The sequence below is a fragment of the Eretmochelys imbricata genome, chromosome 26 (assembly GCF_965152235.1).
Source record: "Eretmochelys imbricata isolate rEreImb1 chromosome 26, rEreImb1.hap1, whole genome shotgun sequence".
In the NCBI taxonomy this organism is placed as follows: domain Eukaryota; kingdom Metazoa; phylum Chordata; order Testudines; family Cheloniidae; genus Eretmochelys; species Eretmochelys imbricata.
This window is the reverse complement of record NC_135597.1, coordinates 16,113,791-16,140,302: the sequence shown is the minus strand read 5'-3', so window position 1 is coordinate 16,140,302 and position 26,512 is coordinate 16,113,791. Positions and strand designations below refer to the sequence as shown.

At 46.7% G+C, this 26,512-nt stretch overlaps 1 protein-coding gene across 4 annotated transcripts in view; it reads right to left on the bottom strand.

The window, feature by feature from the left end:
* OGDH (oxoglutarate dehydrogenase) overlaps positions 1-25,679 on the bottom strand; it is a 138,425-nt gene extending 112,746 nt beyond the window's left edge. For all 4 annotated transcript variants that reach the window (XM_077805594.1, XM_077805597.1, XM_077805593.1 and 1 more), the window contains exons 1-2: positions 25,593-25,679; positions 11,573-11,821 (exon numbers count right to left, since the gene is read on the bottom strand). In XM_077805594.1, the coding sequence (XP_077661720.1) occupies positions 11,573-11,794 (222 nt within the window). In that variant the 5' untranslated portion in view covers positions 11,795-11,821; positions 25,593-25,679. The remainder of the gene's footprint in view (positions 1-11,572; positions 11,822-25,592) is intronic.
* Between the last annotated feature and the right edge of the window lie 833 nt (positions 25,680-26,512).

The window sequence follows — 26,512 nt, the reverse complement described above, 5'->3', positions numbered from 1 at the left end:
TAGTGGCCTGGCTTTAGAGACAGTCAAACAGCACACAGCATTCATTTCTAGCTCCTCTAGCCCTCCTCCCAAGGTCCCAGAGGGAGGGCTGTACTCCTGGGTCCCTTTCCTCTCTAGAGGAAAGGCAGAGATGCTGTCTGGGAGCCAGTACTGCTGCGAACAGTTCCCAGGAAGAGGGAGCAATTTCCTGTCTGGGGAGGAGAAAGGCCATCAAGCAGGAATTCATGCTATTTCAAAATAAAAACTGTTTTTCTGGAAGGAATTCCTCCCCCCACCCCACATTTCCTCCCTCCCCCAAAGAATGCAGAAATTCCTGCACTACTGTTATAGTAGCTATTTCCATAGCTCTCACCCTGAGGGTATCACAGCAGCCTAATTGCTTTTTCCAACTTTCATGCATGTGGGTAAGGCAATCCCAGTGCTCACACACACAGGGCGGCTAACATATCTGAGTAAAAAGGTCACTCGCTGGTCTATATGCATCCCTAGTGGAACTGCAGTGAAGTCTGTGGCGTACGCTGGGGGCATAAATATGACCCATTATGTTCAGCAGGCAAACAAGAGGCCAGACATCAGGCCGTGTTGAGCAGCTGCCAGATATGTACAATACAAGGTTTACAAAATAGCCAGAGAGGTTGGGCACATCTTTTAAAAGACAGAGAACACAGAGAAGCATTATTCAACCTTCTCCCCTCTTTGCTAAGATTTAAACTGCGACTTTAAAAGCTTCATGAGGGAATAAGCTATACTGGGATAACCATCTTTATACTTGTATAGCTGTCTACACTAGGTCTTGTATGGTATAGCTATATCGGGAGGAAAAAGAAAGTCACACCCCAAACATAGTTGAGGGTGAAACTTGAAAGTTTCGACCAGGCCTTAGGGATCCCAAAGGTATATGCTGTCTGTCATTTGCTGAGCACACTCACTGCATGGGACAGGAGGAGCAAACATGATACAGCATCTTGCTCTTAATACTAAGCCAAAATTCAAGGCTAGCTTCATGTTCTAAAAGTCATACATATTACAACACCAGATTTTTTATTTATTTTTTATTTAAAGTTTTCCTTCAAGAACATCTCCCCCACACCAATCCCTGCTGAGTCCTAACAGATTATACAGAGCACTCACATAGAACTCTCTAGTCCTCGCCTCAAAGTCAGGAAGCCAGCTGGCCTTCTCGGCCCAATGGCTCCAAACTAAGCAGTCAGAGACTTACTTCTTTGCATGCCATTGTACATTAACCTGAAAAGAATCACCTGGCTTTTGTTTTCCTTTCATCTTTCTGCAGACTCAGAGATCCTATTGCAAGGAAATATTTATTAAATGCCATATGGTTTTGCAAGATTCAGTTACAATCATCTTGCTGTGCCATAGTCAATAGTTCCAAGTGGCGTTAGGGACACACTGCGTGATACCTGGCCAGGCAACTTCAGTTATACGCAAGGATGCGTCCACAGATATGGTCATCTCACAGCAGTGCAGTTCTCTCACATGGAGCTTGCCCTACTCATGAACAGTACTGGATTAATGGAAACGTAGGATCAAGCTGATATTTCATTTCAATGTAACAGTGTGAAAAGTTAAACTTATTAATCAAGGCTCAGAACAGGTGTATCCCAGCTATAACTAACAATAATATATACAGGAAGAGTTGTAGTTTTCCCCGGCTAGCACTAGCCAATCCCTCCACCTCCTGGCCAGAAAGCATTAGTGTAACCTTGCTAACAGTTCAAGCAAGGCACCACCAGGCCTCCTACATCACACTACACATTAGGGGACCAATCCTGCAACCTTTACAGCAATAAAGATTACAGAACTAGGCCCTAGATGCAGAACCAAGTGTTTGTTACTAACAGTGTCAAGACTGAAGCTACAGCCAGCTAAAAAGACTGAAGACCTTCTAAGTACCCTAGCTCTCTACATACCGATGCACGGGAGTAAGGTGCATAAACACACCTCCTCCCTGCCCTATGCAGTTTGCTTACATGGCTTGGCTGTGGGTAGAGAGCAGGTGGGGAGCACTGCTTTGCTCACTGCAACACACCAGCCAGCACAACTAAGTCAGCTCGAAAGGGGGATGGGAGTAAACAGAACTAGGTATAGGATGGCACAGGTTACCTCTCCCTTGAGCAAGGATTTCAAGTTACAATACAATTCTTGGTCCAGTCTATGTACCATCCCCCACTGGGAGCTCATGGTAACTCCACAAACTAGCCCTACATTAGGTGTAACAGGGAAATATGACAAGGGATACGGGACATGAATAAGAGCAGAGAGGGGAGATAAGGATTACACAGAGTGGTCTCAAGGTTAGATTTGCACTTAAATTGTGCTAGTTTGACCTTTTTTAGGCTTAAGAAGTTAAATAGTACAGTGCAAGGCCCTTGGCTGTTGCAGATTCTATTCAATGTGTTAGATATAGATACACACATTTTTTGCCAGGTCACTGAAAGCAAGTTTAAGTGAAATAAGTCTGCTCTGGGAGCATCAGGGAGGCACTGGAGCGTTACCAGATCACTGCACTCGAGATGCACCTTTTGCTCACACACATGCAACAGGATTTATACAAGACTTTTTACAGTGGCATTTGTGACCATGTCACAGATTTGCTTTAGTTTACATGTGAAGCTATTCAGGGTCAACCCAGCTCAGGACTTTGACGGGAGATCACTAAGGAAACCCACAATGTTGCAGAAGATCATGCCTCTGGGGAATAAGCAAGTATTAAACCAATACTCCAGGGCTATGTTAGCAGGCTCCACACAGCTGGATAAATCATCTTTTCAAAGAAACATAGAAGGAGAGGAGATTCAGATCACTCACTGGCACAAAAGCCTTCACTATACTAGAAAATTGTACTGCTTTAACTAACCAGTATATAACCTGCACAGCACAGATGCACTTTGACTGGTATCAGGATGCTTATACTGGTATAGTTATCATCATATAGGAAGGGGAATAAGCTATATGAGTATTACCAGCAGGAGAGTGAATTTGTGTGTGGGGGGGTGGAGGGTGAGAAAACCTGGATTTGTGCTGGAAATGGTCCAACTTGATGATCACTTTAGATAAGCTATTACCAGCAGGACAGTGGGGTGGGAGGAGGTATTGTTTCATGTTCTCTGTGTGTATATAAAGTCTGCTGCAGTTTCCACAGTATGCATCCGATGAAGTGAGCTGTAGCTCACGAAAGCTCATGCTCAAATAAATGCTTAGTCTCTAAGGTGCCACAAGTCCTCCTTTTCTTTTTGCGAATGCAGACTAACACGGCTGTTACTCTGAAACCTATGAGTATAACTGGTTCCACATTTGGGGATGAACTGCTTTAACTATATTGGGGCGATAGTGTGCATGTGCATATGAGAGATGCACAATCCTGACACCCCAGTGCAAAAGCCATTTGGAAAAGGCCTCAGAAGATCCCAATACTTACCCTGGCTTAAACCTTCCCCACAAAGTTTAGCTTCAAGTTTGTGGGTTAAATGAATTATAAGATGACTCAGGGGTTAGAGTTTGAGCGATTGTATGTATGGGGGAATAAAAAAAACCCAATCAGCATTAACTTTATTCAACAAAATGACAAGAGTACATTTTGTGGACCCGTTCTCACAAGTTATAACTCCTGGGGGAAATTCTGTGAAAGTTTGTTCTTTGTATGAAAACTGAGATAGTGTGATTAGCATTGGACCATCATGTTACATGCTGTGTGTACAAGAGATGTAGGACTAAGAAAAGGTCTGTTATAAACTAGTACAATATATTAGAGCCAGCTGAGTTCACATATCCAGCTGGTAAGGAGGTGTAAGTGCTCAGATATTACAACCACCACAGGAAAGACTAAATAAAGTATTCCAAAGATAAACCCATAATCCCTAAGTCACTTTGGAAGCCTTCAAACTGAATGGCACTATACAAGTACACAAACAGCAACAATCATAATGGGAAAATAAAGCGCTATAGTCAGAGACCACCAGAGCCCATTTAGTGTTTCAAAAACATCAACTGACAGAGCAAGTTTATATTTGTTGCCAAGACCATGCAAACGTATGCACAAAGGCTGGGATTACCCTGGACCTTTGGCAATGCTCACCGCACAGCATGTGCTTAACCACTGTCAAGTTTTTTGTAGGCACCATGGCTGAGAAGAGCTATAAAGGAGGACAATGAGCTGGCTCCGCCAATGTTTGTGGGGAGCTCCTCCCAGGCATGGGGAAAAAGCACAAAGGAGCTGGTCTGAAAGAATAGCAAGTGGACAATGAAGGCTACCATGATTGGCAGAGCACAGGCAGCTGTCAACACCTCACTAGCACGTGAGATGATAGGTAGGATAGGGATAGACTGCAAAGGGCCTTGGAAGTGAAGATAAGTAGCTTATGTTTGATGGGATGGAGAAAGGGGAACCAGTGGAGGGCTGACGTGGTCAAAGAGACAGGCCAGAAAGTGATTTTTACAGCAGGTCTTCCAAAGCAGCATTGTGAATGGATATGAGCAGGGCAAGAAGGGATTTCTCAAGGCCAGAGAAAAGGACACAAGAGAATGACACTAACTTGGAAATGATGGGTAAAAACTGTGCCCAATGTCTGCTGATTTTAGTGAAGAAAGCTATCCAAGCGCAGAGTGCAATAAAGCCTCAGACATTAGTTCCACTATCACAGCCAATTGAGAAGCAGAAAGATAATATGGAGAGCAGGAGGTACATTCATGGTACATGATGGTACATGTACAATGGTACATTCACTAGTCTGAAACCTCTGTTTCCGGTCTGGTGCCGCTTACTTGACATGGCAGCCTCTACTTCAATAGTGATCTAGCTTACCTGTTTTCATCAGAAGATCTCAGAGTGTTTTCACTATCCCTATTTTACAGGTGGAGGAACTGAGGCAGAGGGGACATAACTTGTCCAAGGTTATATAGGCAGCTGGGGCAGAGCAAGGAGTTGAATCCAGTCCTGTGCCCTGCTCTATCCATTAGGTTGCTTAAAGCAACATACAACAAAAGTACTATGAAAAGAGAGCAGGCTTGTTTTCAGTAAGGTAAAACACCCACTCTGAGCAATGCTAATTCCGGAGAGGCTTTATGGGCTTCACTGCTGTCCATTGTTCTTGTGGGGACAGGTTTGGAGCTCCCTCAACCATAGTTACCCCCTCCCCACCAATATTCTATGACATCAAGTTGTGACCCTACTGAAAGATTTCGCCATGGACAGGGTATACTAACACTAATGCACTCAAGTGCACACAGGGATTCAGTGCCCTGTTTGCTCCTGGAGAAGCTAGTAGAAAAATTTGTACTTGTGTGGAACAATAAATGCACTACACTAATTACTGCAATAACTGGGTGTGTCAGCACACAGTGAAAACCAGATAAGGAAGCTAACTCCTTGTTGCCAGAGTCAAAAGGAAGCTTGCTGTCAGACTTGTGAGAACGAGATCAGAGGAAGAGAGCAGAAAAACAAGATGTTTGGAAGGGGCATGTAAGAAAGCTACTGAAAAATCCATCCTGTCAAGTGTTTACTTAAGCTAATGTTGCCAGGAAAGGTACAGAAACAGAAAGCGATATTATGGTCACACAAAGGGCAGGCAAGAGTTTGATGGTTAACAGACCCATAAGAGACAAAATTTCCCATCCTGTTCTTTCTGGTCCAATTAAGATACTGCTGACAGTATACATTACCCCACCAGTCCAGCAGCACTTGGGACTGGACTAAGGGTACTCTGTGCATGTTAGTATATTTTTATTTTAAGAGGCTATTTAGGGATGTTGGTGGAGGAGGGATTTCTAAACCACTGATAAATGGCCGCTTAGATTTATGGCCATCTGGCCCTCATCTAAATAACCACCAGCATGACATTGATGATGCTGCATTATGATTGTTAGTGCCAGAACTGGAAGTCATTGTCCTGAAGACAAATGCAAGGAAAGCCATGATATTCTCATTTAACACCGCAGCTTCAAGAAACGGCAGGTATCTTGGATAGAAGAAATACTAACACATGGACCCTGTATCCTCAGTTACAAGGCTTCCAACTGAAATGGATTTTTCACGAGCCAAAATGATCCAAAAACAGGAAAGAACAGATGAAAGTCTATGCCGAAAGTCTGCAAGACTAGGAAAAAAATTTTAGTTCCCAGAAAAGTTTTAAAAGCAGGAAATATAGAAACTGTGATCCCCCAATCCCTAGAGCAAGAACCCATTTTAAATATCATACATGCAAAGTTTGGGGTTTTTTAAAAAAGCAATTTAACATACATTTGCTTTTTTAAACACCAAGTTTGCTTCCCTGTGAGAAGCAGACACGTTTCCGTTTTATGCAATATCTGTTCATGCCTGGAGGCACTTGCCACAAACAGTGGCACACTATTAGCACACCATGCGGACAGAGTTGGATCATTCATAACTAAGAATTAAACCTCCAATTCTCAGTTGCAACTCAGCAGAGTCTGAGAGGCAATCAGTTTAGCTTGGGTATCCAAGGTTTAATCCTTAACCTAGGGACACTGTTAAATTAGAAGAACTAAATTATAACCCATCCACTGTTCTAAACACCACGTGCATGTTGAGTCTTTACTCCGCACTGTACCTGCATGGTCTTGCTTATTCGTCTGCTTTCTAAAATTACGCTTATAACACTTGAACACCTACGTTAATATTCAAAGTGCCTTACAAACATTAATCCTCACATCTCTGAAGAAGTCACATTTAACACAGAGGGAAAAGTGATTTGTCCAACACCACACTGCAAATCAGTTGCAGTGCTGGGATTAGAACAGAGGTCGGCAACCTATGGCCCGCGTGCCAAACACGGCACATGAGCCAATTTTTAATGGCACGCTGCTGTCTGCTGGACCCGGGCAGACAGTAGTGTGCCACTAAAAATCCTGCCCGGCCCGCTCTTTTCCACCCCCTGCCCACCGCTCTCTCCTTGCAGGGCAGGCAAGCTTCCCCCTCCCTCCGCCTCTTCCCCCAGCGTGCTGGGTTCCTGTCCCTCCTCCCCTCTCTCCCTGCTGCGGATGAGCTGACAGCCCTTGCCAGGGGTGGGAGAGGTAAAAGCGGGAGCCGCAGCATGCTCTCTGCTCCGGGACCTTGGGGAAGGGGGTGGAATCAGGGCACATCCCCTCCAGCCCCCTGCTGTGAGATGCTCAGGGTAGGGGGCTGGGAACACACCCACGACTCCAGCCCACACCCCCAGTCGTCTGCCCTGACCCCTGCACCCCCCCCACATACCCCAGCCCTCTGCCCTGACCCCTGCACCCCCCTCACACACCCCCAGCCCTCTGCCCTCACCCCTGCACCCCCCCACCCCAGCCCGTGCCCTCACCCCTGCACCCCCCCACCCCAGCCCTGACTCCGGCACCCCCCACACATACCCAGCCCCCCAACCCCCTGCCCTGACTCCTGCACCCTCCTCACACACCCTCAGCCCCCTGCCCTGACTCCTGCACCCCCCCACACATACCCAGCCCCCCCATGCCCTGACTCTTGCACCCTCCACATCCCCACTCCCACCCTGAGCACTAATCGGGAGCTCCTGCACCCCGCCCCCCACCACACACATTCCCACCTGCACCCCTTGCACCAAATGGGAGCTGCCCAGGTAAGCGCTCCACACCCAAACCTCCTGCCCCAACCCTGAGCCCCCTCCCTCATTCTAGCTCCTGGCCAGACCCTGCACCCCAACCCCCAGCCTGCTCCTTCACCCCCAGCCCTGTTCTCAGCACACTCCCACCCTCATCTCAGTGCAGAGAGGGTAAGAGAATGGCTAGAACCAGGGAGAAGGTAGGTACTTACTCAGTGTGGACAGGGCCGGGATTCTGGGCCAGCAGCCGGTACCCTGGCTGGCAGAAGCTGGCAGGAGCCGGCAGATGGAACCCCAGACCGGCAGTGGGTTGAGTGGCTCAGCCCGCTGCCAGTCTGGGGTTCTGGCTGCCTGTCCCTTGCCAGCCAGGGTCCTGGCCACAGGCCCCGCTCAGCCCGCTGCCGGCCTAGGTGAACGGAACCCCAGGCCAGCAACGGGCTGAGCGGGCCGGTGGCATAAGATCAGCATTTTAATTTAATTTTAAATGAAGCTTCTTAAACATTTTGAAAATTTTGTTTACATACTACAATAGTTTAGTTATACATTATATAGAGAGAGACCTCCTAAAAAACGTTAAAATGTATTACTGGCACGCAAAACCTTGAATTAAAGTGAATAAATGAAGACTCGGCACACCACTTCTAAAAGGCTGCCGACCCCGGGATTAGAACCTAGGACTGCAGACTCCCAACTCTTGTACTCATCCCTCCACTCCATTAGAAGGCAATTACTATAAAAACAGTGGCCTGGCTGGCTAGCAAATCACACGGTTAACCAAGCTGTGCAGCTATGTAACCAGTTTGCCCATCCAAATAACATCTTGATCAATTTCTCTGATTTGAGGACCACAGTTTTATGTTACCAAAAGGCTCCAGAAACCAACTATGGATTTTAGAAGTGTCAATATGGAGATTACATTAAAGAGTTAGCAGTTGACATCTACAAGCAAGTTCGCTCTCAGGTATGGCTGCTTGCCAGTTACCAGCAGCCTAGCCATGGAAACAGGGGCCAGAGGGAACTACATAAATATGAAGTTGTTTAGAAAAGCAGGATATGAAGGTTATTTCAGCTGACCTGACCTCTGTTTCCATGGCTAACAGCAGGCACAATTCAGCTGCTGACTTCCAGTTTTCTACCACTTGTGGCTCAACTATTGTATCTGTAGAAAAGAGGCACCAGGTTTTTAATTACCACCCATAAGCCCTAACCTTGCACACAAGGTTGCTCCTGGAGCAAGATCACAAGACAGCAAGAACTTGTGTATATTTTAGCTGCTGGTGGCTTACACAGTTCTAGGAGGGCGGCTTTAAAATCAGCTGATTATTTTAGAAGTCTTCTTCTCCTGCAGTACGTGAAACATCAAACAAAGCACAACAGCGTTAGAAGTTCAGAGAGTATTAAGTATTCTTACACTTTACAAATACTTCTTGGAAAATGTTTCTGGAATGTATCTAGTGCCAGTTACCTGCATTTCTCAGGGTTAAGGGTTTTTGCTTATGTTAACAAGAACTATACACCTTGGATAGCGTTCTGGCTTACACAGAGGCCTAGTCACAAGAAATTGTGATGATATTCCATGGCATGTAGTGTGCAGGAGGTGAGACCAGAGGACCTAACGGTTTCATCTGACCTTAAGCTGTATCGATGTGTCTATATAAAGAAAAAACGTAACTCTCTTATTTTAGGGTCACAGCCAGCACACAGCCTGCTTTAGTGTGTATATATATTTAAAAAAAAAAAAGGGGGGCGGGGGGGAGGGCAGATGAGATTTTTGAAAAGCCCAACATGCCCTGAAGTTACTCACAGGACACTTGCAACAGATTGCTCTCAGTTTATTACCAGGTCAGTGTTTTGCCTTGAACATCCCTTGAAGGATGTGTTAAGTAGGGTCTGTGGACTGGCAAATCCACCACGTTTTAAAGAAGTCTGTTGTGGGGCTCTTTAAGGGGTGTAGTCATATGTACCAAAGGATGAGTGTTAGGACGCCTACTCACTTTACTATAAATTAGATTATAAGACTAAGACGCATGTGTAGCAGTTTAGAAGTTCTATATGCCACCTTTTAAAATAATTTATTCCACATAACAGAAGAACTGCATGAAAAATACACAACTTTCTTCTTAAATTACTGCTGTGCCAAATGGCACATAATCCAAAATTATGTAGTTTTGTTCTTTCAGAGTTAAGTGCTCTCTGCGTCAATAATTAAACACAGAAGGCCTTGACTGGGAGCAGTTGTGTATTTAGGTGCCCCACCCCCACAATCCTAGGAAAAACGCCCATTGTTTAACAAACAAAACAAAAACAACCCTTGTTTATTTAAAAGGGAGACCAAAATTTGGCTTTCCTCCCATCCGAAAGCCTTTTGGCCAAATACCATCCCAGAGATGGATAGAGCTATGTATTCTGGCTGTATGAGACCACTACTGAAATTTCACAGGTATTTAATATTGACATGCATACCTGTTGAGGGCAGATTTGCTATCAAAAGCGCAACATTTATGAAAAGGGGAATAAATGAGTGAGTTTTGGTTTGTGGGATGTTTGTTCTGGTGTTCATTATAGTTCACTGAACAGGAACTGAAATCCTGTTCTGTTGCTTTGTATCTCAAGGGACATGTAGATCTCTCAGTGCAATCTTTATAAATTCCCATGACACTAGCAGATCTGAATTACTCAGAAGAGAAATCTCGCTACATATGCCAGATTAAGAGGGACATGCAGTAGGCTTTCAGAACTTCAGTTCTCCACACACACTTCTAGGTCTCAGTTAACTGCCTCTCCAGAGCTTGGCCAGAGATGAGAAGGCAAAGCAGACTTTCCTTACACATGAGGCAGAAGATTACCTCCTAGCCCCACCAACCATTCCTTCCTAGTGGCAGTGTTTTTAATTTCACATTTTATAAAACTGTAAGACTACACAGTGTACAGCAACAGCTGCCTTACTTCAATGTCTATTATTAGCTTCTCACAATTACTCCACAGACTTCCCAGTGATACTTCCCTTGATAATGGCTCCTAGCAATTACCATCCAACTGACAGCATTCTGCAGTCCAAATTCAGGCCTGCTAAAGAGGGATTTAAGTGACACTTATGCCAAACAGAGTTGCACACATTTATATATGGTTGAATATGGCCTTCTAATAGGGTTACAAGTTTCAGTGTATAATAATTTAACACAGGGAGCATGGCCAAAATCTGATTGTATTCTGATGGCCATTAGCCCAAAGCTACGTGTATGTTAGTGACAGATTTTGAGGTGGCATGCTCCTCGATATAAACTCTGCATAGACTAATGTCCACTACAGTTCTGCACCTTTAAACCTTATAACAGTTAGCTTCTTAAGTTAGTTGCTTGAGGGAAAGTTAAGAAATGGCTGGTAGAAAGATCACTGCTCACCACAATGGGGGATTTGAACCAGTCCCATCACCAGGTTGTAGTGGCAGGCTGAATTTTTTAGCCACATTTCTGCCATCCAAACGGTGTTATAAGAACAACTCTAAAGCAGAGTCAGTGTACTTACACATAAAACAAATACAGCAGCATCGAGCACAATTACATATTAATAGTGGAATGGACAAAGATCAGAATTTGAACTCAATTCCCTCCTCCCTGCTCTCCCTACATTTCATCACAAAGGAAAAGCAGCAGCTCAGCAAAAGGGGGGATTCCCAAGAAAGGCAACTCCTCCTCTTCATATCCATGTTTGATTCCCGAAGTGGAATATCCAATATTGACGGAATGCTCTGGGCTTGTCAGATTCAATCCAGAACAAAGACAAATCATATTGTTTCGCTACTGTTCAGCTAAATGCTGTTGATTCTTTTCACAAAAGCAGACGTAGAACTGATGATTCATGATTCACAGGCTCTTCGTGCCACATTCCTTCTGGACATTTGCACTTACCTGAACATGCCATTTGGCTCTCACACACATGCACACACAGAGGCGATGAAGCAACAATATCCTGGGGCAGGTGCTCCTCCTTACCTTATGTACACTTTTGGGATTTTCCAGCCAAGCATAGTACATTTCCTCCACATAGTTCGAACTAGTCCCACTCAAAAATGGCTCAGCAGCAACAGGTGCACTGTAGCACCTGATTTGTTGAAACGTCCGTGGTGCTGCCGGCTTGTGTTGAGAAATTGTCTTAACAGTCTGTGAGGCCGTCAACGGCCTCAATTTAGCAGCACAAGTCCTTAAGTGAAACATTTTTGTCCTGTAGCCGCTCACAAGCTCCTGTTGGTATAGGAATAAGAAGCATTTTAGACATTACAGAAGAACAATGCACAGTATACAAAGAGAAATCAACCTAATAACCACCTAGCTGTTATTTAGTATTTTTCATCCGTAGATCTCAAAGCCCTTCTCAAAGATCAGTCTCAATCTCCATTTTACAGATGGGGAAATGGAGGCACAGAGAGGTCACCCAGCAGACCAGCAGCAGAGCCACTAACATGTCCTAGTGCAATGCTCCATCCATGAGGCCACACTGCATCCCCTACATAATCTGATTTCTAATTAGGCTACTTGAAACCAATAGTTTAATACAGGTATTGGCATTGCATAACTACTAATTTAAGATATGGACTAGTATCCTTTTGGGTTATCACCCCAGCAAGTCGCAGGCAGTCATTAGGGGAAGGGAATTTAAAGCAGAAAATGGAATAGCTTTTTTTTTGGGGGTGGGGGGGGGTAGGGGGTAGTTATCACTTAGGCTTTGAGCCAAACATGTAAATTTGTCAATCAAACCTAACATCAACTTTTTTCTCCCCTATTTTGTTTTCAATTTATATCAGGTGCAACTGAATTTAATATCTTAACTTGTAAGTTCCACAGTTATCAAGTACAACTACACTGTGAATAGATGTTCTATTTTTTTCTAATGACAGCTGACAAAAGGAGAAAGATCTGATCATTTATACTTGTCGGGGCACAGGAATGGAGGAGGGAAATCTTGGCTGTAAATTTGATCAGAGAAAGCTGGTCACTAGGTTCCTGACAAAGACCACCAGAAGCAAGGTTAGAGAAGAGATAAGGATGATTATAAACAAAGGGGATGGTGGGGAAAAGGGATTTATTGACAGGAGCAGGCACCCCACCAGAGAATGTAATTATAACTAATGGGAAGCAGTGGCTGCAAAGTGGTTATTTCATGCGATTAAGACTGCCACTCAGACAGCAACACTTCTGATGAACTTTATTCCCATTCCCACCTCTCTGCAGTTCTCTTCACCTTTTTGCCCTTACTAGTGTTCACTTCTGAAATAGGGAAAAAACAGTCCTTCCTTGCAGCACAGTGCATGCACGGCATTTCACAGCATGTGCTCCACTGGTCCCTACTTGCACTAGGAAGAGGTCCTTAAAGTTTCAGGGCAAAAATTATCAGCTATCATCAGGCAAAATTAAAGGAGTTACATGTGAGAAGTATAAAAGGACAAAGTCTTAATGGATTTGCTGACCAACTAAGAATGCTGAGAGATAGCTAGAAACCCATATTTCCACTTTTTGAGAGCAGAGGACTGGAATTCAGAGGTTCTCTCTTCACTGAAAAAAATAAAAGGTTCCATTTTAACATCTCAAAGCAAAATCTTAGTGGAGACAAGACAAAAATATTTCTTGCCTTTGTGTAGCTACATGGAGGTAAACTCCAGGTGGAGAGGAGAGATCATAGGGTTGACCACAACCTTGATGTAAAAACTACCTGTGCCTTTTCTCCATTACGATTTTACATCAAGACAGCGATCTCAACATTTAAAAAAAAAAAATGCAGTTTTTTTTTGCAGTGAAGACTTAGCCTTAGTTAGCCAGACTCCTAAAGTTATTTTATGCCTAAAGCATATTGGATGATTGAGTTGGGGATTGGTCCTGCTTTGAGTAAGGGGTTGGACTAGATGACCTCCTGAGGTCCCTTCCAACCCTGATATTCTATGATTCTATGACATTAAGTCAGCTGAGAAGGTACTATAAATTATCAAGTCGACTTCAAAAAAGCTTCAGATAATTTCTGGTTCTTCTGCCAAATTCCTTTTACAGTTGCCTTTTCCCATTTAAAAAAAAGGAAATTTTGTCAATGGGAGTGGATGGAACACATTTGAAAATCTGGCCCTTACACCTTTGCTCACCTCACCAGCTATTCCTGTTAACATTTCAAATCAAGTGCTTGAGATAAACACTCACTCCCCTTTAAAAAAGAATGACTGTGAAAAAGTTATGACGGCATCTAGTTGCACAGATAAAACAACTGAATGTGTTAGCAGAGCTATGATTAGGCCGCAGAATACCAAGCAGTTTTTTTTTTTTTTTAAACCCATCTTAAGGAGAAGAAAGGCAGTGACCACTCAGACTATGTCTACACTACCATGGTAAATCAACCTATGCTACGCAACTCCAGCTACGTGAATAACATAGCTGGAGTCGACATACCTTAGGTCGAGTTACCACGGGGTCTACACTCCGGGGGGTCAACGAGAGAAAATCTCCCATCAACTTACCTTACTCTTCTTGTCCGGGGTAGAGTACAGAGATTGACTGGAGAGCGATCTGCAGTTGACCTGGCAGGTCTTTACTAGACCCGCTAAATCGACCGCCAGCGTAACGATCTCAGAGCATTGATCCCTACGGTAGTGTAGAACTGCCTTTAGTGACCTTCCTAAGACAGTGACACACGAGCTGGGAATTACTTCCTGGAAATTACTTCCACAGTATACTGGCTTGCAAATTTGAGAAAATGTTTGGAGGAAGATGGAGAGGAGATTGTGGTTAAGCCTTTGGTTTACAAAACATTCACAAAAAAACCCCCTAAGTTTGTTCACTGAGTGCCCATTAAATGGACATCAAAACAGATCTATCCCTAGCTGAGCATTGGCAACGTTTGTCTGGCAGCTGGATTTTAGTGCTCAATGTCACACTTTGTCAGTTCCAATCTAATGTGAAGACGATGTACTCAAAACAGGTTTCAAAGTAACAGCCGTGTTAGTCTGTATTCGCAAAAAGAAAAGGAGTCCTTGTGGCACCTTAGAGACTAACCAATTTATTTGAGCATGAGCTTTCGTGAGCTACAGCTCACTTCATCAGATGCATACCGTGGAAACTGCAGCAGACTTTATATATACACACAGAGAATATGAAACAATACCTCCTCCCACCCCACTGTCCTGCTGGTAATAGCTTATCTAAAGTGAGCATCAGGTTAGGCCATTTCCAGCACAAATCCAGGTTTTCTCACCCTCCACCCCCCCACACAAATTCACTCTCCTGCTGGTGATAGCCCATCCAAAGTGACAACTCTTTACACAATGTGCATGATAATGAAGTTAGGCCATTTCCTGCACAAATCCAGGTTCTCTCACTCCCTCACCCCCCTCTGGTTTTTGGAGGGGGGTGAGGGAGTGAGAGAACCTGGATTTGTGCAGGAAATGGCCTAACTTCATTATCATGCACATTGTGTAAAGAGTTGTCACTTTGGATGGGCTATCACCAGCAGGAGAGTGAATTTGTGTGGGGGGGTGGAGGGTGAGAAAACCTGGATTTGTGCTGGAAATGGCCTAACCTGATGCTCACTTTAGATAAGCTATTACCAGCAGGACAGTGGGGTGGGAGGAGGTATTGTTTCATATTCTCTGTGTATATATAAAGTCTGCTGCAGTTTCCACGGTATGCATCTGATGAAGTGAGCTGTAGCTCACGAAAGCTCATGCTCAAATAAATTGGTTAGTCTCTAAGGTGCCACAAGGACTCCTTTTCTCTTTGTACTCAAACAGTGCACAACTCTCCATCACAGCCAAAGCCACAAGAAAACAACTTCAGTTACATGAACCCAGCTTAGAAACATTTTCCATTATCCTCTTTCCTATTTAGCAGGCACTGGCTGAGAGTTTAAACTGGTTAACTGGAACAGCACTTTTTCTTCCAAATACAATTTTGCTGCATTGCTCATTCAGCAATCATTGTGCTTTTGGCCCAAATTCAGTCGAGTGCTAGTTGAAAAGTATAGTACCTTTCTTGCTATGCACCCATCACAGCACTATTAAAAAGGGAGCTCATGAAGACAAAGAACACAGGTCATGGAACTGAATGCCTCAGGAAACTTGTGACAGGATACAGAGCGGTCGGTCACATTAGCAAATGACACCTGTGAAATGAGTTAGGGCCTCAGTTCTGCTCCTAGGAGGCAGGTGTTCACATCAAAGGCTCCTAGTAACAGGTTCCTTTGTTAGAGGTCTCAGAACAGGGACTAAGAACTGAAAGGCCACAACCCTATGCTGTATCTTCACTAGGAAAAAAGGTATGTTCTTAATTTGAGTTAGTTAAGGGGTGGTGAAGATAAGGTAGGCTGCAGTTTCTCACATGACTTAGCACCTAAGCTCCCTCCCGGTCTATGGCTATGTCTTCTCTGACAGAAAGGAGTGGCATCTTACAGCAAAATAACTCTCTAACCCGCTTCCCCACACTTTTTTTGGCAGTGAAAACACAGCCTTTAAGTTGACCTGCTAACTTGTTTGAAAAACTACAAACTGCCTTGTCTTCACTAGGATTTTACCTCATGGAAGTTACCTCATGCTGAGAGGCTTATGGACCAACTTTTCATAGAGTAGCCTCTAATTTAGGTGCCCAACCTAAGGGCTTGGCTACACTAGTGAGTTACAGCGCATTAAAGGATCCCAGGGCACACTAGCTCACTACCTGTCCACACTGCGGCGCCAGCGTGGACGCCCTGGTCTGTTAGTGCACTCTGATCGGCCTTCAGAAGTGTCCCACAATGCCTGTGCTAGCCACTCTGGTCATCACTTTGAACTCTACTGCCCTGCCCTCAGGTGACCAACCGTCAGACACGCCCTTTAAATTCTCTGGGAATTTTGAAAATCCCCTTCCTGTTTGCTCAGCCAGGCGTGGAGTGCTCTTCGTGAATCTTTCCAGGTGACCATGCCTCCACGCGCCAGGCGATCCCCCAGTATGGAGCAATGGTGAGGTGCTGGACCTCATCAGTGTTTGAGGGGAGGAAGCTGTCCAGTCCCAGCTGAGCTCCAGCCGTAGGAATTACAATACCTTTGGGCAGATATCAAGGGACATGATGGAAAGGGGCCATGAGCGGGACACACTGCAGTGCAGGATTAAAGTGAAGGAGCTGTGGAATGCCTACAGCAAAGCCCGCGAGGAAAACAGCTGCTCCGGTGCTGCCTCTGCGACTTGCCATTTCTACAAAGAGCTGGACGTGATACTTGGGGCCGACCCCACCTCCACTCCGAGTACCACTATGGACACTTCAGAGCCCAGTTCAACAAGGCGGGAGGAGGAGGAGGAGGAGCAGAAAAGTGGGAGCGAGGGTGCTGAGGTGGAGGAAGACACCCCGGAATCCCTAGATGAACGCAGTCAGGAGCCAGGAAGAAGGTAGCCAGTCGTGGCAGCCAGTGCTGGGGGAAGGACAAACACCAGAGGAGGTTCCCGGTAAGCGGCTTTTCATTTGGGAAGCAAGTTATTTGGTGCAGGCTCTTGGGGCGAGGAGGGTTAGGGCTGAATGCACGCCTAGATGCGGAATAGGGCATTGACGTGCCCTCTCACATCGCGGTAACTGGCCTCAGTGATCTCTTCAAAGGTCTCATCCAGAACTTGGGCAATGCGCTTGCGCAGATTTCTCGGGAGAGCCACCGTGTTCCTTGTCCCAGTAAGGCTAACTTATCCAAGCCACTGTGCCGTGAGGGGCAGGGGGGACCATTGTTGCACACAGGCAAGCTGCATATGGGACAGGGAGGAATCCACATAGTGGCAGAAGACCCTCCCTTGCTTCCCAGGTCACCCTCAGCAGCGAGATATCTTCCAAGATGAACTCCTGTGGAAAATGTGGGGACAGTGTTCAGTATAGAGCCCCCTGCCACTGTTGGCTGTCCCCAAGGCACAGAAACCCAGAGGACAGTACAGCCATGAAACAATCAGTCATGCCTGACCTTGTGCTTACTCACCATTTTGGGGCTCCTGTGGATTATGTGCACTCGCTTTGGGACGGGCAAATTATGCTATTGTTTAGACTGTGCTTGCCCTTAAGTACGGGGGAATCATTGCTCTATCTGGTGTGAACAAAGCTGCCTCTGTTAAGTGTTGCATTTTGCCTTTACAGATGCAACCTTGAGATCTCAGGGGTCCGTGTTATCACTGGCTGAAAGACTCCAAAGAATCAGAAAGATGCCACGTAGAAGCAAGGAAGACATGTTGCATGAAATAATGCAGCATTCAAGTAATGAAAATCAAAAAGTGCAGGAGTGGCGGGACAGTGAAAGAAGGATCAGCCAGCAGAATGAGGGGCGCCGGCACAAAAGTGCGGTGCTCCAGCGGCAAAGCACGGATCGGCTGATAAGCATAACGGAGCGCCAAGCGGACTCGATCCAGAAACTTGTAGCCATGCATGTGGAACGCTACCATGCCCGCCCCCCCTGCAGCCCTTGTCACAAAACTCTTTTCCTTGTGCCCCCATATCACCTCTGTGGCAAATGATGGGTCTTGATGGGTCTTGCACTCTCTCTTCTGGTGGGGGGGGGGGGGGGAGATGATGTTCAGGGCACCGTTTCTTGCCCCTGAACTGGGGTATTAACTGCCCCACTAGTGTCCTAGAGGAGGGAGTGGAGAGAGAGGGACCCAGGCGCACCCTCTACTCCGGGTCCCAGTGCAGGGGCCCTAGGGATAGCAGTAAACCACTAGAACTAGCGGTTCCTTCCCCTGGGCTACTTCCCTCTCCTGCCCTTCAGCTTGTGGGGCTTCCTGCCCTCCCTCTGCACAAACCAGCTGTCCCTTTACCTAGGGTCTTGGTCTTCTTAGCTCACTGCAGCACTTCTCCAAACTCTCCTCTGCTTCAACTCCTCCAAACTGCTCTCTGCTCCAACACCAATCCTGCTTCAATTCCTCCTCTTGTCTGATTGAAGCAGGATGGTTTTATCATGTGACTGGCTTCAGGTGCTTTAATTAATTTATAGCAAACTTTCTTCCCTCTACAGGGAATAAGGCTCCCTTCTAACACTCTTCTGCTGCCCTCTGGCCATGCTGTATCACACCTCCAACCCACTTTCCCCAACATCTGGGTTCTTACTGCCATCAGCTGCCTCCAACACCTGTAGCTTCACCACCCAGCCCTAAAAACTATGACCCTTACCCTCTGCACTCAACCCCCATCACCATGCATCACCTCTGCACTCAACCCCCATCACTCATTGCACAGCACACCAGACAGGAAGGCTGAGTATGATAACAGGACATAAGCAAATCTGTGATTGTACCGTTCCCCACCCCACCCCCTTGCCCTGTTTCCCAAGTAGTTGTGTTTCTTTTCAATAAATGGATTTTTTGGCTTTGAAAACATTATTTATTATTGCATAAAGAAAGATTCTTTCCTGAGCTAAGGTAACAGGTACTGCAAGTCAGCGTAGCAAACACAGATTCCTACTAACATTGGAACCACTGCACTTCATTCCTGTGCAGGGCACCAGATATTACTGGTGGCTTTCAGCCTCAAATTGGTCCCTCAAGACATCCCTAATCCTTGCAGCCCCACGCTGGGCCCCTCTAATAGCCCTGCTCTCTGGCTGTTCAAATTCAGCCTCCAGGTGTTGAACCTCCGAGTTCCATGCCCGAGTGAATCTTTCACCCTTCCCTTCACAAATGTTATGGAGGGTACAGCATGCGGATATAACCACAGGGACGCTGTCATTGGCCAGGTCCAGCTTCCCATACAGAGCGCGCCAACGGCCCTTTAAACGGCCAAAAGCACACTCCACAGCCATTCTGCACTGGCTCAGCCTGTTGTTGAACCGCTCCTTGCTGCTGTCAAAGCTCCCTGTGTAGGGTTTCATGAGCCATGGCATTAAAGGGTAAGTGGGGTCTCCAAGGATCACAATAGGCATTTTGACTTCCCCTACGGTGATCTTCCGGTCTGGAAAGAAAGTCCTGGCTTGCAGCTTCCTGAACAGGCCTGTGTTCCAAAAGATGCATGCGTCATGCACTTTTCCAGGCCAGCCTGCGTTAATGTCAATGAAACGCCCATAGTGATCCACAAGCTCCTGGAGAACCATAGAGAAATACCCCTTCCGATTTATGTACTCAGCGGCTAGGTGGGCTGGTGCCAGAACTGGAATGTGTGTGCCATGTATTGCCCTTCCACAGTTAGGGAAACCCATTTGTGCAAAGCCATCCACAATGTCATGCACATTATTGGGAGCCACGGTTCTTCTGAGCAGGATGCGATTAATGGCCCTGCAAACTTGCATCAACATGATTCCAACGGTCGACTTCCCCACTCCAAACTGCTTAGCGACCGATTGGTAGCTGTCTGGAGTTGCCAGCTTCCAGACTGCAATAGCCACCCGCTTCTCCATCGTCAAGGCAGCTCTCAATCTCGTGTCCTTGTGCTGCAGGGTGGGAGCAAGCTCCTCACACAGTCCCATGAAAGTGGCTTTTCTCATCCGAAAGTTCTGCAGCAACTGCTCGTCATCCCAGACTTGCATGACAATGTGATCCTACCACTCAGTGCTTGTTTCCTGAGCCCAAATGTGGTGTTCCACGGTGGTGAGCATGCCCATGAATGCCACACGCAAACTTGCGTCATATGCGTTACTTGAGTCGATATCATCGTCTGAGCCCTCACTGTCACTTTGGATCATAATAACTCGACTGCCAAACGTGACGTGCTGGCAAGACTCATCAGCATACTCCTCAGCAGTTTGGGCTCCATTCCCGCAGACCGAAAGGTAAGACAGAGCACGCAGTACAAAAAACGTTGAAAGATGGCACCAAATGTGGACGGAAGCACAGGGATTGCTGGGATGCGAACCGATGCATGACGGGGTGTTAGGACAGGACCCAGAATGCCCTGCAACCCCCACCCCCTTCCCACAAGCCACAGCGCCAGAATGGGAAGAGGTGTTCTGTGGGATAGCTGCCCATAATGCACCACTCCCAATGCTGCTTCAAGTGCAGCAAATGTGGCCACACCAGTGCACTTGTTCCTGTCAGTGTGGACAGACTGCAGCGCTTTCCCTACTGCACTCTCTGAAGACGGGTTTAACTCAAAGCGCTCTACATCTGCAAGTGTAGCCATGTCCTAAGACATTTTGGATCTGACCTGCAAAGATGCTGAGCACTTACAGTGCTCAATGACTGCTGTGAGAGCTCAACATCTCTGAAAGTCAGGTCCAAGCATTCCAATTAGAACCTGTCTAATGTGACAAGCTTGTCTTGTGTGAGACACCTTTGTACAATTGCATAACAAAAACTTTGGCTAAAATCATAGTGTCACGATTGATCAAAGAAACTGGCCTGTAATTACTACATAGTCCAAGTTCTTTCCCAGGTTTACGAATAACTGAAATAACAGCTTCTGCTAGAGTAGGTGAGAGAGTTTGCTCATTCTTGGCCGCACTGAACATATTCAATAATCTAGGTGTTAAAGTTTCAGAGAACTTTTTGTAAAATTCAATTGGGAATCCATCTGCTCCAGGCGTCTTTCCAACCTTCATTTCTTTCATAGCCTGAGTAATTTCTGCAATTTCTAGAGAAGCATCAGGAAGTTCTTTCTGAGAGTCAAAACTGTGACAGAGACAATCCACTAAAAAAAGTCAACTAGGGTATCTTTACTGATTCCCCTTTTGGGCATAGTTTTGAATAAAATTGTTTATTAATATCTGACTGTTGTATATAATTTATTGTTACTATCACAAATAGCAGCGATCTTATTTCTATTAGCCTTTTGCTTATTCGTATGCCAACAGCTCACCAACTCTCTTGCCAGATTCCCAATGGTTTTGCTTCAAACACAATAAAACAAAAAAGGCAGCCTTTTGGGACACAAGTTTATTGATTTCATATCTGCAATTGATGGGGGTTCTGCGTCTCTCAGTGAAGGAGGTAGAAACAAGCAATAGCTATTCTTAATAACACCAAGTGTAGACACTCTTATTTTGAAACAAAACTGGCTTGCTCCTGTTTAGCTTAACCCACTTTAAAATAGGGACAGGGCACCCTTGTTCCAAAATAACAATGCCTACACATGGAGTTATTCAGCAACAACTCTGTGTATACAAGTCCTTATTAGGCTCCTAAGAATTGAGGTATCCATTGGCTTAGAAGGGATCTGTCCAGCTCCAAACAGTGTGCTTGAGCTTGTCTATATACAGAAGCGTCACAGGTTTAACTTGAATCAGCTTAGTTACATCATTACAACTTCTGTCTGTGGGGACTCATATTGGTTTAAAATGAAATACTTCAGTTTAGCTTGTGTCTGTAAGTTTACTGATACAAGATAAACTGATAAGAGTTTAGACACAAAGCTGCACCAGTTTAACTAAAACAGTATTAAAACATACAACGTATCACACATACAACTTTCTGTGTGGGCAAGGCTGCAGCGTTAAAGCTGGATTTGAACTCACAATTTCCCTAATTCCCTGTTTTTAGTGGTTTTCACTGAAAGATCAATGAATGAGAATATTCATAATAAACCTAGTGTTCAAACTATGCAAGAATATACTATTAAACAATGTAGATTAAGCTACTAATTTGGCCCCAAAGCATCCAGAAGAGTCAATGAAACCTGCCATTGAAAATAGATACTTCGGAATTGTTTTTAGTTAAATCAGAACCAAGCCAAACAAACAGAGGATTTAAATAGAATTAATGTTTGATTAGAGGAAAATCAGGCTGCTAAGTAAGTGCAATGAACCCAATGTATCTAAGAATCAGAGTAACAGGAAAGAAAAAATCTTGAAGTGTCTGAGTTTTGCTAACATTTGTTAAATATTTTGAGACTGCTAAGTGCAGTTATTAGTTTTAAAAACACAGGTTCCTTACTAGGTGACCAAATGATGGTTGTATTTTTTTTATATTGGTAAAAACTATTAATTTGCACTTTTTTGTTGAAAGGGGCCGAGGCTGTCTGAGTATGTTTACCATTAACTACTGCGGTAGAGTGTCATTTTATTGTTAAAGATGGTCTGTACTTATTCAAGGTCACCTCGAACGGTTCGGTCAGGAGCTACGACAACTAAGTATAGTGCTACCAGGAAATGGAGTGAGTTTTTCCTCCACTCAGCTAGGGCTGAAAATTCATTTGGAGTTAAAAAAAAAAAAAAAATGCACAAGAAAGTCAATCCAGTCATGTTCCCAATAACTAAACCCCTGACACACATATTCAGTGCAACCCCACTAAACAAACTGATCCAGACGTGATGGGACAGTAGTTTCTAAACAACTACAGAACACATGCTATCAGTTTGTTTAACCTTAAGCTATTCAGTAGTGCCTACTGAAAAAAAGACAGACTCCTGACAATTAGCTCTTACAACCAGGACTAATAACAAAGTAAATGACAAGGTAAAAATGACCCCCAAAAAATCTTGACCACTTCTCTTAAAAATATTGAAGAGTTTTCCGCAGGACATTCTGTCTAAATGAGGTTCCTGATCACATTTATCCTATAGGAATCTATGCAGGTCATAGCTTTCTGCCCTCAAGATACAATCGCTGAGCTGTTTAGTATTATTATAAAGTGAATGGTGCACATTCATCCGAGGTATAACTCCCCTGAAGTCAACAGGGTTTAAACCAAGAATGATCTATCTGTATGAAAACAAAACTTTTCAACTTTATTAAAAGGCAAAGCAAGCATATTCTATTCTGTGTATAAAAATGGCACTTGCATTCCCCCCACTGTCAGCATATGTCCACCTCTTTGTGCAAGCCATTTCTGATATCCAAAGACAAACTATGTCTTCGCTACAAGTTAACACAGGCTCTTACGTGGGTTTTAGTCCAAGGCCTCCTACTACCCACACACAAAAACCTTTGACCCAGATTTGGAGGTTTTTTGGGCCTGCACTACCTTATCTGGTTGAGGGTACAGGTCAGAACCCTGGTTCTGCTTTAATTCAGACTGTAACCTGCTCATTTGGTAGTATGGATCAAGCTGTAACTCAAGTTATTTAACTTAAGTGCTGACAGTCCTCCAATACCATCCCACAATTCCCTCAGGGGTGTATTTTCCTATCTTTCTACCCACTCCCTTCTTCTGCACCAGCACTCAGTGCTTATATACACTAGTTTGGCATTTAAATCCATTCCACACAGCCCACAAACACCTGAATAGTGATGTCATCCTCATCCCAGCATGCCACTACCTGGCCAGAGGTTCACATCACAGAGCGCTGCAGCTTAGTGCAGTGCTAAGAACCATGGGATTCACCCCCACAAATCCTACCACTTAACCCAGGTTACTGAAACATCAGAGTAGATGCAGCTCACCAGTCTGACTTGAGTGTGGTTTCTCAGGGTGGATGCTCACATGCAACCTTGGCCAATCTAGGTTCCCAGATCTCTGTTAACTGCAGTGAGAACATACCTTCTGTGTATAATGAGTGTCTTACATTCAACTCCCTATCAGATTTTTAAATCAAAACATGACATCAAGCAGTGAAGAGCAGTAATTCAAGCAGTAAGAATACTTTTCATACCAACCCTACACTTCCCTGACTTGAGCCAATTTAACCTGCTGAATTTCACTATTAGAATTCTCTTTTTCAAATAGGCCAAGTGGGCATGAAGGGACATTTAACAGCATTCACTGAAGACTAGGACTATGGCCAAGTCTATACTACAGACATATATATTGGTACAACTACATTGCTTAGGGGTGTAAAAAAACCACACCACTGAGCAACACAGGTTTCAGCCCCAGTGTACACAGCGCTATGTCAACAGAAGAGCTTCTCCCACCAACACAGCTACCTCTCGCAAAGGTGGATTAATTACGCTGCTTCTCCCCCCCCCCGGTGCAGTAGCATCTTCATGTGCAGTGCGACAGCAGAGCAGCTGCACAGGAAGACAAGCACTGACTCACACAATAGTTAATGCCCAGAAGGGTCAGGCCTGGACCAGCAGCTTCCTTTTTGCCCTAACAGTTTCCAATTCTTGCTAGGAGGTGCCAGGCAGAGAAGCAGGGCACATTCCCCAGAGGTTGGAATTTGTTTACATGAAAGAGTTTAAGTCATGCAAAAGAGGAAATGGAGGTCACAGCCTTGGTAACTGTGTTAGATAACTTCTAGCAAGGCAAAATCCACCAACCATAGGTCAACATGAAGGTGAGTAGGGTACCCACATGCATGCTCCTTGGGAAAGGCTCGAGGGAGCAGGCTGGCACCCACCCCCAAGGGGTGAGAAGCAAAAGGACTCTGGGCTTCTCACCACGATACTGACCGCAGACGAACGTTTAGATTGACCTCTGGCTAGGAGCTACCTGATGTCATGGAAGCTGTTCCTGCCACCACCTGACCGCGAAGGGAAAGGGCCTCTCCCACCTCCAGGCACAAAGACCCCCCGGGAGGGGAGAGATACGGGCTCTCCACTACTAGGCCGCAGCATTACGGCGGCGGAGGGGAACCGCTTCCCCATGAACCGGTCCCGTGCCTGCCCCTGAGGTACCCAACCACAGCGCCATGCGGGGAAAGGGCAGCGTGGCTCAGTGCCGAGCCCCGATGGGACCGGGCAGAGTTGGCCGGGCCCTCGGGCTCCAGCCCCGGCCCGGCCCCTGACTCGCTCTGTGCCTCAGTTTCCCCGCCTGCGCGAGCGGGGTGACGATGCCGGCTCCCTCTCCAGGGAGCAAGGGCCAGACCCCGCAGGGGCGAGAGGACCCCCGCCCCAGCTCCCTCCACGTGGGGCTGCGCGCTCCTGGCCTCCACGGGGCTGGGGTCTCGGCCACTCGCGACTGCGGCCCCGCCCCCCGCCATCCAATCAGCGAGCGGCCCCGCCTCAGCTCCCGTCGACGGCCCGACCTAGCCACAGCGGGGATGGCGGCGCGCCGCCTCCTTATTGGCCATTGCTGCCGTCACTCCCCGTGACCCCACCCTCCCCTCGCCTGAGGCGCCTGAGCGGCGGCGCCAAGGGCACTCCGGGGGCGGGGGGCACGAGGCGGCGCCCTCTCCCCGCAGACGGGCTCCCCGAGCCCGCTCGGCGCCCTCCCCCCCACGCCACTCGGTACCTGCTGGCGCGTCCGGCCCGCCCGCCCGCCGTTGTGCTCTGACAGCGGCCGCCGCTCTGCGCGCCAACTACCGCCACCCCGCCCCCTGCGTCACCGCGCCGCCGCGCCCACTCCCAGGTCACGTGTCGGGGATTCGCCCTTGACCCGTCCGGTGGCGATGCGCTGGGTTCCCCGCCTATGCGTGAGGGCCCGCCTCGCCACCACGTGACCAAAGCGAGGGGGGGGGCCAAGGGGTGTGTGCAGAACATGGCGGGCGGTAGGTGGAGATGGGGAGGGTGCAGGGCCCTGGAGGTGGTGGGTGATGGGGGGCAGATGCAGGATTAGGTGGGGATGGGTGGTGATGGGGAGGGTGCAGGGCCCTGGAGGTGGTTGGTGATGAGGGGCAGATGCAGGATTAGGTGGGGCTAGGTGGAGATGGGGAGGGTGCAGGGCCCTGGAGGTGGTTGGTGATGGGGGGCAGATGCAGGATTAGGTGGGGCTAGGTGGAGATGGGGAGGGTGCAGGGCCCTGGAGGTGGTTCGTGATGGGGGGCAGATGCAGGATTAGGTGGGGCTGGGTGGTGATGGGGTGGGTGCAGGGCCCTGGAGGTGGTTGGTGATGAGGGGCAGATGCAGGATTAGGGAGGACTGGGTGGTGATGGGGTGGGTGCAGGGCCCTGGAGGTGGTGGGTGATGGGGGGCAGATGCAGGATTAGGGAGGGCTGGGTGGTGATGGGGTGGGTGCAGGGCCCTGGAGGTGGTGGGTGATGGGGGGCAGATGCAGGATTAGGGAGGGCTGGGTGGTGATGGGGAGGGTGCAGGGCCCTGGAGGTGGTTGGTGATGAGGGGCAGATGCAGGATTAGGGAGAACTGGGTGGTGATGCGGTGGGTGCAGGGCCCTGGAGGTGGTGGGTGATGGGGGGCAGATGCAGGATTAGGTGG